Source organism: Rousettus aegyptiacus, unplaced genomic scaffold (assembly GCF_014176215.1).
Source record: "Rousettus aegyptiacus isolate mRouAeg1 unplaced genomic scaffold, mRouAeg1.p scaffold_m13_p_11, whole genome shotgun sequence".
Classification (NCBI taxonomy): domain Eukaryota; kingdom Metazoa; phylum Chordata; class Mammalia; order Chiroptera; family Pteropodidae; genus Rousettus; species Rousettus aegyptiacus.
In genome coordinates, this window is record NW_023416286.1 from 36201243 (window position 1) to 36215488 (window position 14246).

At 32.3% G+C, this 14246-nt stretch overlaps 1 protein-coding gene across 1 annotated transcript in view; it reads left to right on the forward strand.

The window, feature by feature from the left end:
• Positions 1 to 14246, forward strand: part of TNKS (tankyrase) — a 179506-nt gene that overhangs the window by 96438 nt on the left and 68822 nt on the right. The window contains exon 5 of the mRNA XM_016136124.2: positions 599 to 674. Coding sequence (XP_015991610.2) covers positions 599 to 674 — 76 coding nt within the window. The remainder of the gene's footprint in view (positions 1 to 598; positions 675 to 14246) is intronic.

The following is a 14246-nucleotide window of genomic DNA, read 5'->3' on the forward strand; positions in this document are numbered from 1 at the left end:
CATGATTACTGTATTAAATTAGACAGTCTTTCAATATGGTGATGATTATAAGGTTAATTTTATTTGGAACATTTCTTAAGGTACCTGCAAACCTTAGTTGCCCAGCTTTTCCAATGATATTCTTAAAGTATTTAAATACCTATATCTTCATTTGTCTTTGAAAATTTTTCTAATTTTCAAAAGCTTGAATGAAGGACATAAAGTAAATGTTAAAAATTCTCATCCATTTTCTTTTGTTCTTAGTCATTTATAATTTAATTGATTAGCTTTTTACAGCATTTTGTGGGTATTTTTAACTCCAGTGTTTTAGATTACTTATCAGAATAAAGTTTGTTTGTAATTAGGAAGATGACTTTATGCAGATAAATAAAACAAAAATGTAGAAAGCTACATTTTCCAAGTTGTACCATATAAGAGGATTAATAGGAATTAATTAGAAATATATTAATTAAATTGAATATAGCAAAAGAGATTCATTCAGAACCATATAAAATAAAAGTAAACACATATTATTTTCCACTCTCATGTGAAAAATACCCATAAATATTTATAAGAAACTGTATATTTTTATAAGAATTGACTTACTACCTTTTTATAGGAGTGGTAATGAAGAAAAACTAATGGCTTTACTGACTCCTCTAAATGTGAATTGCCATGCAAGTGATGGGCGAAAGGTAAGTCATTTAAAATATAATTGTCCTCTTTAGTAATTCCTTTTTGCTTTGCCTTTAAAATGTTTTGAGTTGGTATATATATGTATGTGTGTACACACACACACACACACACAACACACAGAGCTGTATTTTTACTGGCATCTTTTCACTGTAAAATGAAATGCTGCTATATCTGTTATTGGCAGTTGTGACATATTCATAGAGCTGGCGAAGCATGGCTTTTAAGCATTTTCTCTTTAGAGTCAGACACTGAAAGTTGTTTGTTATGCAAACTGCAGCTTTGTTGGCAATTAAACTTATAACAACATAATATTTTCTGAGTATAATAATGGAAATTGGAAATATTTGTTTATGTCCTATTTACCCATCTTTGTTAGTATATATGTATTTTACATTTATTTGGTAAAGTCGTAGGTAACAACACTTTTTCCATTTAAAGCTGAAAAGTTGCTAATAATTTTTTTAGATCTGTGTAACAGCCCTCCTTTTTAATTTTTTTTATTGGCTAAGTTTTTATAATAGTATATTGAAAGAAAATAGATTAAAGCAGAGAGAAATAGTTTGCATTAATACACAGTTGTCATAGTGTAAGGTAATAAGAAAATGTGCAGCTGGCAACTCATTATCTGCTTTATGTTTTTGCTGAATAGAGACTGAAATATAATCCTTTACAGCCTTTAGTGATTGACTGAAAATTTTAAGAGTGATTTACCTAATAAGTATTGAAAAACAAAGCACTTTGTACTATTGTATCTTTTTTAAATGACACTTAATTTTTTAATGTTAAAAGATGGCCTTTATATTTTAAAAACATAAAATATTTTTTAAGTTACACTGCAAATATTGAGGAAAATCATCTTGTGCCTAATATTTCAAGCATTAATTTTCCTGAATTATACTGCATATATGCTATGAAAATATCAGGATAGATGGTACCCCTTAGAAATAATAAACTATTTTGCCTTTGAAAATTATTTTTCTGGGTGATAATCTTATAGATAAAAATGATTCAGCTTTCCTTGACTGCTTCCACACTTTTTTCCCATTCTAATGAAACCCATATAATAGTGGCAAAGAATTGAATCTTTCAATAATTATTTGTTATCGTAGGTGGCATGTATATTATTTCACATGGCCTAATGAGTGTTTAGTTTCTCTCAATAATTTAAGGAGAGACTTCTGCTTTCATGGAAGGTTAAATTACATACATATCTAGCAAAGATTTTGGCTTTTTAAAGATATTTTTAAATGATAACTGCTCCTTTTCCTTCAATTTTAAAGTTGCTTTAAAGATTTTAACATTCTTGAGTTACTTTAAGCTCCAGATCCTCTTGGATCCTCTTACTAGATAAAGTGACTTTTATCACTGTGCAGAAATACCTTCTTATCTGTGGTAAGTGCAGCTATATCTTTAGAATCCAGCATACTTTAGTTTTCCATAGCCATTTTGCATAATGTACGGGAGATTAGCATGAGTCGACTTTCATCCCAGCCTCATTCTCCCATCCTTACCCTTATATCTTAACAGCCCATTTCTAGCTCAGTAAATCATAATAATTAAGGAGCATGAACACTATAATTAACAGATTACTTCTTCTCCCTGCCTCACCCCTACACAAATATATAGACCTCCTTTATTTTTCCTTTCTCCCAAAGGAGGATACACTTCCCTCATTTCTTTAGCTGGAGCCAGTGTATTTCTCATCCAAATTCCTCTGGCTCCTTTTCTGTATTACTCTATAGCATTTACCACAGAGTTCTTGAATTGTGGTTATTCATACATGACTTTTTCTTCTACTAACCTATTAGCTTTCTTTTGTATTTTGTACCAGACCAAGCTGGGCACTTTGCATGTAGCAGAAGCTTAGGATATGATTTTGCTCCCTGATAAACAGTTTTATCCTCTGAGTGAAAAAAAATCATCTGTATTTTTTGCCATTTAGATAATTAACTCAGAAGTATTTGAACAAGGGGGCTATTATATAGTCTGTTATATGTTATTAGTAGTATTTTATTAATTTGCTTTGAGTAATTATACCATGAAAGAGATGTATATATTTTAATGTGTAGAACACTTTTAAAAACACATCATAATATTATTATTGCATTGAAAGATTCATAACATATGAATAATACAATAATTTTTCAAAATGTACTCTTATTTTTTAGATTATCAATTTTCTCAAATTAAATATAACAAAATTTAAAATGATCCATCGCTATGCAAAATACAAATAAAATTTCATAATTAAAATTGAATAACATGTATATTTAAATATTTCCCTTGTTGATGGCACAGAGCAATTCTTATTAAATGTACCAGTTGTAGTAAAGCAACAAAGCAGTAAATTATTCTAGGAGCTAATGGAGATTGAGATGAAATTCCTTAGTTATGACATTTTTTTTGTTTTCTTACTGTTGACGTCAAGAAAATGTGTAAGCAAATCTAGCTGCTAAATTACAGCTCTGTCTTATATATTTAGTATTTTTAAAAGCCATTTTCATGTGTTTATCTAGAATTAGGAAGTCAGATTGTCTATTAGCAAGAGGCACTTTACATATATAGAAAGTCGGATATATAAAGTTTTATTTCTTGAATTTATATTTTAGAACACAGCACAGAATCAAATTCATTTTTAGAGGGTTTCTAAATGACTATATTAATGCTTAACTGAGTCCTGCATGTCTCTGTTTTTACTACGATTCCTGGTTTGTAAATTTTAGAAGCCCATGGAAATGTCAATTTTGTAATGTTTTTAGAAAAGAAATGTTCCTTATAGATGAACTAGTAGGTGGAGAATTTGCCTAAATATGTGTGGGGGTTTTAGATTTAAGCATTTCTTTTTAATGTAATGTGTGGGATTATACAATGACAGTGTAAATTTTAAATAGTCTCTTGGTTCTATACTGTGATGATTATCTAATTAGTAATATGTGAGTGGTTAATATTTTTATCTCCCATAGACATTTATTTTTCTGACCTATAGAATTCTGAAAATAGTGAAGTACCAATAAGATTTTAAGTAATTTATATATTTATATTATGCTTTGATTTTACATGTAAATCAAAATAAGAGTTTGGAATTTTTTAGTTGTTTTTTCCCTAAAAAACTGAAGGAGGAAATTTTTTTTGTAATGTTTTATTCTTAAATGCTACTTACATAGAATTATATATGTGTTCTGATGATGGCCACTTTAGAAACATAGGAGCATAGATATAACTTATTTTTCTTGTATCTCTTGCCCATTATGATTAGGCATAACATTGCTGTGATTGTTTTGAATTGCATTGACGTACAACCAGATTCTTAAAACAGATACCTTTCTAAAATTCATAATTTCTATATTTTCAAACTTAGATTTGCTGTCTTTTAATCTCCCTTTTATAGTATTTTCTATGAAGATCAGATGTTTTATTAGCAATTATACAAATATTCTGGCCTTGTTTGATATGTAAACTTAAAGTGGTGGTGGTCTCTTGATTTTCAATATTAACTTTCATGAAGATACCTTTTTACAGTGAATAAAAATATTAGACTGCATCTCAAATTATTTCAACATTCAACACTCTTCAGAGTTCATTTTGATCTCTCTTTTGTATTTCCCTTTCCTGACTACCTTTATCTTCTTTCAAAATAAACATCCTAAATTTATCACCTCCTTATAATAAGGAATAGATTGGAGTTGGGCATTACTATACATATTACTGAATAGGAATACTATGTATTTTTGCAGTGTCTACTATTGCTATGATTAAATGTCACCAAATATTGAAAGTAACTAATTTTTTTGGTACTTTTTGAAGTATTCAGTGTAATTTCTGGTATTTCACATTTCTCTTCCTTTTATTCATTCAACCAGCATTCAGTATTTACCATGTGTAGGTCACGATGTTAAGTGTCATGGAAGATAAATATCCTTTTTGGGTTGGTTTACAGGGAGCTCAAAAATTGATGGAACGATTAAGACATTATTCAGTAAATTGAAGCTAATGCACTAAAAAAAAAGTGTATGATTCCTTTTGCTGTGATATAAAGTGTAGACATAAAGTTAAATTTGTTTTTCTGGCCCTTTTATTTTCAAAGCGTTAGTATTTAGACATGTATGCTCTTCTGTAGGAAACGACAAATTTAGATTAACAGGCAATTGGAGAAGCATGATTTAAATGCAGGAAGATTAACTAAAGAGGTTCTTTAAATGTCATATTTCTTCTCTGTAAATGTGTGCTTCCATATAATGGTTAATAATGAATAAGACTGGAAACAGAAAAGTAAAGTATTTAAAAACTATATTTAAGTAGAGAAATAAAGTAGAATTTAGTACCATCCCTTAAAGAGACCATTAAAAAAAACATGATATAATTGAAAGAGCATATAGGCTCTGATTGAGTTCTGTTTTCTGCGCTTTCATTTTCTAAGTATGTGACTAGGGCTGTACAGTTTTTAATGTATTTATTCATATATGGGAATAATCATCCCATTCCACAAGGCATTTGAGAGGATCAAGTGAAATAATGTTATTCATGTAAACAGTTTGTGGCACATAGTAGCACCTCAGTAAGTTAGATCCCTGCCCCTTCGATACCTTTTTGAAACTTTTGAACATATTTAGAATGGGCACATACATGGTTTTGACTACTCCAACATTTCCCACTTAAATTCTTTATTGTCCGGGTTCAGTCCCAGGTGGCATTTGGATAAATGTAGATTACTAAGTAATCTACAAAGCATATAATTGAATTCTTTTGGAGCCTGGCCTTCCCTCCCTCACATTTAATACATAAATTTGTTTAAATGAGTAGTTTATAAATTCAGAAATGTGTTCTTGAGCCTATATGTATGTGTGTGTGGGGTTTTTTTTTTTTTTTACAGAACAATTATTATTTTTTTATTAAAGGCTTTAAAAAATCATAATTCCACAAATTGACAATGACTTGGTAATATACAAGTAATTCAGGCTATATAAACCCATTTTTAAGGGCATACTTATTTAAAATTAACATCTGGTTGAAAATAATGCCACAGTATTCATTTGAATTCCATAAAGCACATCCACAAAGCACAAAGGATATATAGGATTTAGTGCAATTTTTTTTGTATTTATATTTAATTTTCAGGGTTATATCCATTGTCATATTCTAATATAGTATTCTTGGTTAACAGCTCCTTCTTTCAGTGTAAATCTTCTCTGAATATCATGTTTGACTAGCATTTTAACATTTCTTATATGGTAGATTGTTTTTGAAGACCCCTCAATGAACCGTGTCTCTCATTATTTATGCCATTATCTGGTTCTTCCCCATACAGACTCTAAACTAAGGTCAGGACTGCTTTGATGAATAAAATAAGGCAGAATTGCTGTTATGCCATTTCCAGGACTAGCCTCTGAATTGGCTTGGCAGCTGCCAGTTTCTTGCTTTTGGAATGCTCCATCTTGGAACCCAGCTGCCATGCCATGATGCAGCCCCAGCAGCCATGTGGAGAGATCCATGTGGAGAACTGAGACATCGAGCCAGAGACCCACCTTAGCTCAGTTAAGCCTCTAAATGACTCTAACCATCCAAGCTTCCCACACATTCTAGCTTCTGCTGAGCTTCTAGAGGATCCAGTCTCTATGTGACATCCTAGTACCCTCATGTATAGAGAAGAAATGCCCAGGTAACCCACCATTTAGCAGGTGGTTTGTTATCCAATAATAAATAAATGAAATATTCCTGCATTAAGGAAATATAAGTCATAACTTATCACCTGTTGGGTACAAAAGTCTACATCTTTTCTCAGATGAATTACTGAAAATGGTTCTTTCATAGCTGATTGGAAGAATAAGTGAAGATTTAAAAATAAAACCCCAAATATATTATTTTTTTAGATATGTTTAATTATTCTGAATTTATATCTTACAATTTAAGATTTTTTTCCTCTCATGCAAAAAATAGTTTTATCTGTGTCTTTGGCATCAGGGTTTATGGGAAAAGGCAGGAACTTGAAGGTAGAAGACCAACTGTGATCATGGCAAGTTTTATTATATCTCCATGTTCTCAGTTTTTTACCCTAAAAAGTGAAGGGTTTGGACTACATGAGCTCTAAGAAGATCGTAATATATTTTATAATTTTATCAGAGTTAGTAGGAATTAAATTATGTAAGAGTCTGTAGAGTCACCCTAGATTACACAGTCCTGGTATCTGGAATAAAGTTTATATAGAACCTTTTTTCCTTTTAAGAAAGTGTTAACATTATCTGTGGGCACTTGCCTGGTTCCCTGTGGCCTTTAGTGGCCTTTATCATCCTCTGTTCTTGCCAAGTCTTGGTAGATAAAAGGTCATACCATTTTTTAATTTCCAACTTTTATGGATCATAGTTCAGATGTTACTTGGGATTACAAGAAGGTCAAAATGTAGTAAGTCTGCATTAGGGATCTCTTCAAGTACTTTAGGTTTAATTATATATCTAATCAGATCACATCTTTAAAACATATCTTGCTGAGCGATGCATATCTCACTATAATGCAGAAATCCCTTAGAGCAAGTTTTCTTGCCTACTTATGTTAGGATATATTGTATGAAATCTTTATGCTTATGTATATTCATTTTGTTACAAAAGGGGCTTGAAAATGTCTTTTATTTTCCATTAGGGAATCACTTCTACTAAAACAGTCGCTGTTTTGTCAAGTATGCCATTTCTACTGGTGAAAGTAATTAGTACCTGTGCCAACTGTGCTCTCTTTGAAAAAAGAATTTTTAGTAGAAGGAGACCACAGTGTTAAAAAGTAGGTGGTAAAACTTAGAAGTTCATTTTAGCTCTGCTTAGCCACCCTTCTCCTAACTCTGGTTTCTCCTACACTCGTATCCAAAAAGCACAAGTTTTCTTCAGTTTCGAGTTTGTAGTTGAGGACAGAAAAGAAGTGAGTACTAAATAATTTTGCTGGATATGATTCCTTATTAAAAATTGATTTAGAAGCCAAATCACAAAAATGACACTTCTGTATCTCCTTTTAAAATGGTAAGAACCTACATTTAAAAGTGCTTTTTCTGCCTCTACAAGTAAAGGAAACTTTATATGGTAGACTACAACTATAGCAGTAGCTTGGCAGAGTGGCCAGGGAATAGAATCAGAAAGAAACACATAAAGTAGCCTCAGTGGTATACCTGATGTTCTAGTTCTTTGATTGAGTGGGATGGTGGGTGGTGCTATTTACACATTTTTATGCATCAATTATTACCTGATAAACAGATTTAAAAATGCCCCTATAATGATTATGATTTGATTATGATCTCTTTGGCTTAAACTTCAGTTAATGTCAGTTGACAGTATAGTATTCTGCAAAAATTTCTTAAATCTTTTTTGTAAAGGGTGAACCTTACTGTGTTAAAAGGCTCGTTTAGGTATAAAGAGAAGTCTAATTTCAGAAACTTCTCATTTGATAAGAAGCAGCAGAAAGTGAATAGTTAATTATGAATTTAAACTTTGAAGCTATCTGTAGCTTTGAATTAGCATTATTAGAAGCAATTGTTTTGCCATAATACAAAACCAACATCAACTATTGATTTCTTAATTCATGTTACCAGTTACCTGTTGTCTTAGCTCTGGCTGCCATACAGTAGACCGGGTGGCTTAAGAATAAAAAATTTATTTCTCACAGTTCTAGAAGCTGGAAAGTCCAAGGTTAAGGTGCCAGCATAGTTGATTTCTGATGGGGGCTTTCTTCCTGGCTTGTGGAGGGTCCCCTACTTCATGAGAGGGAAAGAAGCTCTTGGGTGTCTCTTCTTTTTAAGGGCACTAATTCCATCATGAGCCCCACCCTCATGACCTCATCTAACTCTAAGTACTCCCTAAAGGTCTTGTCTCCAAATATCATTACTGAGGGTTAGGGCTTCAATATATGAATGGAGAGAGGGCAACGCAAACATTGTCTCTAATACCTTTTTCCCTTTTTTTTTTTTTTTTTTTTTTAAGTATAATCACTCTGGAAACCTATTTCCACCCCCACTCCAGATCCATATTCATCTATTCACTCACTTTTTAAGTTAAATTAGAGTTATAAAAGGAAATTTCTAAAAGCATCAAGAATCTTCATAATATTTTTAAAAGAAGACTTTTCAGTGACTAATGAGAAAACATCTTTCTCTACTAAGAATGGCATCAGTAGTAAAACTTTAAAAATCCTATGTATACCTTGCATAATTTTTTGAAATGCATATTTGGGTGGCCAAATTAGTACATTTGGAAATAAATTAACTCTAAATAAAAAACGTTTCATATATTGATTTTCCTTTTTATAAATATATTTTAGTTTTTTAATAGTAACATGATAATACCCTACTCTGAATACCATAAAAATATCCAATAAACTAATCTCTTAATTTCAGAGAGGGTTCAATATCTGTTAGAATTGGGAAAGGGGCCTGTGAGCAGGGAACAGAGCTAGAGTTCTCTGTTCCTGTTCTACCTTTGGCTGTTGAATTCACATATGCAAACTCAGAAACAACAAGGACTTAACCACTGAAAGAATATTGAGGTGACAGCATAACTTGAAAGTCATGGAGCTCTTCTCAATTACATTAAAATCAGCCAAAGAGATTTTTCATTCTCCCAGTTTACACGGTTAGGATGGCTGTCTAGTGACCTAAGGTGGGATGATGATTCTCATAAATAATCTTTAAATGCCGACCAGTGTAACGTGTTTCCTGTTTCAAGAACAAGTCATCTATTGAATGTTAGAATCTCAGATGTTTAGATTTGAAAACCTAAGATTGTAAATATTAATTATAAAAAGGAATTCATCTGAGGTTTTAGTAGTGTGACAACTTTTCTTCTTAAAAGTGTAAAACATCAGGTACTATCAGACCAAGAAACCTGGTTTCCATAAAGTGTGTCAGCTGTTTCCTTAATGAAACAATGCAGAATTATGTTGCACCTTCTGAGAGTGCTAAGCATTCCCCCCCACACACACACACAAACCTTATGAGAGGATGCTAGAAACTCATTTTCATGTATACATTTCAATTTTTCTGCTGGTTCTGAGGCTGGAAAAGAGAAACATTTCTGGATGTTGAAAAATCCCCTTGGAGTTTCCACAGTGATAATATTAAGTGAAAATTGAATTAAGCTGGCATTCAGAGCTTTATTCTCACAAAGATTACCCTATGGATTTCCTGTTCTTTCTCATCTGTTCATTTCCTTTCTCTTTTTCTCTTACGAAGGCATACATTTAAAGATAGTCTTTTATATTATCAACCTAAAAATAAATTTTTACTAATTAAGGCAATTGAAGTATAGAAATTTCATTTTATAATATATTTCATAAATTCTACAAATTTTCAAATGCCTTAGGTCCCTTCCTCTAAAGATGACTGCATATGTTACTTTGGAAGAACATCCTCTCTGAGTCTTTAAAATATCAGTGATTATTCTACTTCTGTTGGCGTAGTCTGTCTAGTATCCATAGAATCTTATGTGGAAGAGGACTTGAATGGCAGCTAGTCTAACATCCAATGCAGTTTTGAAACTTTCACTGTGATAACTCTGACAGCCAGGTGACTTTGTCATCTGGCTCTGCTTGAATACATTTTTTAAAAATGAGAGCTCACTGGTTTGGATGAAACCACATCTGGATTTAGTGCTGAATTTAGTTTCATGCTTTAAGGAGGGCATTGACCGGTCTGTGTGCCCAGGAAGGCAGTCAGGAAGTTCTCTGTAAGAAGCAGTTGAGGCAACTGGAGGGTTTGAGTTCAAGAAGTGACCAAATGACTGTCTGTTAGAGATCCGTGGAAAAATCCTGCACTAGGAAAGAGGTAGATATATTATATTTTCCAATTTTCTTATGCTATTATTCCTCCTTGTCCTCCAATACTTAATGTTTTAGACAACTTTTTTTGTTGAGAAATTCTGCATTTCTAGAGTGCTCATCCAATGGTATGGTCACACTCTCATTATTGATAGAGTTTGATATGTGGTGCCCTATGGATCAGAGTGCTGAGGTAGTCAAAACTACCCCGGCCATCCCTGCCGGCCAAGAATAACTCTTCTGGCTACTTAGCCATAATTAGTTCATTTCTGAACATCCTACCCACAGCCCGAGTGCCTAGCCAAAGGAAAAGAAGGAAGGCAGAAGTGAGAGCTCTGAAGTCAGATTATCTGGATTTGACTCTGACTCTGCTATTAATTTACTGTGTTAATCCCCCTGTTCCTCACTTTTCTCATTTGTTATGTGAAAATACTAATAGTTTCTAGCTCTGGTAGTAGTTATGTAAACAAGTTAATACATACAATGAACTTTGAACAGTACTTGGTACATAGAAAGTACCTAGTAAATTTTGCTGTCATTTTTAATAAAATACTTTGTTTTTCAAAATGTTTTTCAAAATGTTTTTATATCTTTTATTTCTTTTTAGCTCGAAAATAACTATGTGACAAAGCCCAATACAGTTGTCACCCAATTATATCCATTGCAGAGATTGTGACTTAAAAATATTAATACATTAAACACTCCTGATTATAGAAGTAGTATCATGTCTGTTAATGAATAGTCCTGATAGTCCACTGAGATGAAACCACATCTATGGTTAGGTGTGATTTCTCTAGGCACTATGCTTTAGAGGGTAATTGACCAAGAGGCCCAAGAACAAAGCAAAAGACTCATAACGGGAAAGAAAACATTATTATAAGAGGATCTATGATGTATAATCTGTAGAAGAAACAAGTTAAAGGAGACATAGTTTGTAAGAAAGATGTGACTAAAAGATCTTTTAAAAATTTATTTTGGTATCAGATATATGGTAGCTGAAGGAAACTGTACTTTGAGTGGTAAACCCACAATAGAATATACAGATGTCAAATTATAATCAACACCTGAAAATTATATAATTATATTAACCAATGTTACCCCAATAAACTTAATTAAAAAAATTTCTAATTTAATTCATCAGTTTTCATTCTTCAGATAGTTTTTCTTTTAGATTCTCTTTATAATAGCTCACGAGTTGAGAAACTTCAAGGAGACTGTCTAATCGTTCTTATGGTACTACTTAAAATATCCCTTCAAAAGACAAGCAGCAGTGATGAGATATATTTATTTCCATGGAATCATGCCCATATTGATTCTTTAGCTTTTAATTTGTTTTGATTTCGATTTAAGTATGACTGTCTCAGAGAACTTCTTAGCTATGCCTGACAAGCAGATTAATCATGTCTATGTGCCTGAGAGAAAATTAACAAGCTCTGATTGTGTGGTTATTATATTTTCCTGGGAATTTTGTATTAATGGCTGATAAAAGTATTTTATGTTGAGGGGGGAACACTGATCTGTCTTAACCAAATAAGTTTGAAAGAGATGTGTTTTGTTAAGATACCAAGAACACGGAACAACCTAAATGTCCATTTATAGGCAGTAGGTAATTACAGTATGCTTATACAATGGGAAATACTATACAAAGAATAAGATAGACCTGTATGTATTAATATGTGATGAGATAAAAAAGCAAATTGCATGAAAATATAATATCCATTTCTGTGACAAAAATAGCAGTAAGAACTGAGAAAAACACCTGTTTATAGACAGAAAAATATCTCAAATGATATGTGTGCAATTATAAACAGTGATTACTTTTGGGAAAGGGGCTTGTTGAGCTAGAGGGAGAAATAGAATGTTTTATTTCATATTATAGGGAATATATTATTTTAACTTTTAAAAGGGAATGGTGAGTAAGTGTAAAGTGATACTGAGACCAGTTAAAACTGAGAAAATACATATATAGTACCTCATTTTTGAAATCAGATCTGAAAAAAGTAGAAATAAGTATTGGAATTTTTCAGTGTAATGATTTTGTGTTTATTTATATATATTTTATAAAAAGGTGGCAGGAAGTTAAGAAAATTACAAAGATATCTAGGATTCACGAGTTTAGAGAGGTAGTACCTGCAAAACTGGTGGTACATTAAGCAGTCTTATCACAAAAAGTAGAATATCCAGATACAGTGTGTCACCTGCATGAAGTGCTGTCTATGAAATATTCTTGCCAAAAAAGTTTCATTTGAAGGAGGAAAATTAACTTCCAGTTTACATAAAATACAGAATATACAGGCACAAGTTAAATAATAACACAAGGTGGGGAACAACTAACAGTTTCTTCAACGAGTCGACACTGTGAAAAAAGAAAAAAGAGGATGAAGACTGTTGTAGATGTAGGGAGACTTAAAGGCGCAGTATCCAAGTGTATTGTTCTTGACCAGCAAGCCAACTTTAACAAGTTTTTGAGACATTCAGGAAATTTGAATATTGACACGGACGTTAGATAATAACCACAGATTTACCACTATTTTGTTAGATATAACAACAACATTGAGCCTTTGAAAGAGAATGCCTTTAATTTTTATGACATCTACATAAGTATGTAGGGATAAATGTTAGTGTCTTGAATTTGCTTTAGAACACTTCAGTGGGAAATAAAAGGAACAGCAGAAACTTATCTTACTAATTAATAATTGTCGAATCTGGGTGATGGGTACATGCGTGTTCAAGTTCTGAAAATATCATAAAGTTTTATCTTATGAAACCATTTTGTAATTGTAACTGGAGAGTCTGGAGAAAGATTTGAATGATATGTTATGTTGTTGAATTGTATGGAACTGAGAAAGACTACACTTGAGTCTTTTAAAGAAATGAATTGTTAGATGGAAAGAGTAGTACCTTTTGTTGTCTTGAGCCAATTCTTAATAGGAGTCTTCTCCCAATTTGGTTAAGTAGTAATAAGTCTTGCCTTATTCTGAAAGCATTTGTATGTACCCATGCGCATGTGTGCACACACAGAGACACACAGACACACACAATTTTATGATTTGAGATTGATCCAGAAACCAAGAAACTCATTCAGCATTAAATTTAGCTAGAGTAGAGTAAACATCCCAGTAGACCAACCATCCCAGTTTGCATGGGTTTCCAGGAAAGTCCTAGACAAACCAGTATGAGTTAGTCACCCTAGTCTGGAATATCCCGGCGGATTTCCAGAGGATTTTATCTAGGTCAAACTGAACCTTCATGTTAAAGAAAACCAAAATACACTATGCATTATAAGTTTAGATAGCTCTCTGATGACTTATACCTTGGCTTCACAGTGGTTTTTTTTTTCTTTTCTAGGGAATGCCTCAAACATCATATAGGCCTGTGTTAAAATATAGGTGTAAATCTTTCACACAAATTTAAAGTCAGATTCACCAAGCTGGATTATTCATGTCCTCTGGTCCCTTTTGCTAATATAAATCTAAAGCCAAAAATGACTTTGATTATTTTAATACCGTACTATCCATGAGGTACTATTTTAAGCCTTTGAAACATAAAATTCAGGTTATGTTCTCCATTCTCAGTGAGCTCACAGTGGATTAGAAGAGACAGACACATAAATAAATACATTATTTTGTGGTGAATAGTTTTAGGACCTGTCCTTGGCAATCTTTTTTGTATTTTTATTGCAAAAAATATTATCCAAAGACAGCACTAGAGGAAAGGAGATCACCACTTTGGAATACTGGTATTTTGGAATCATTGGAAGTCTTCTTTAAGGAATCCCCCAAACTTTG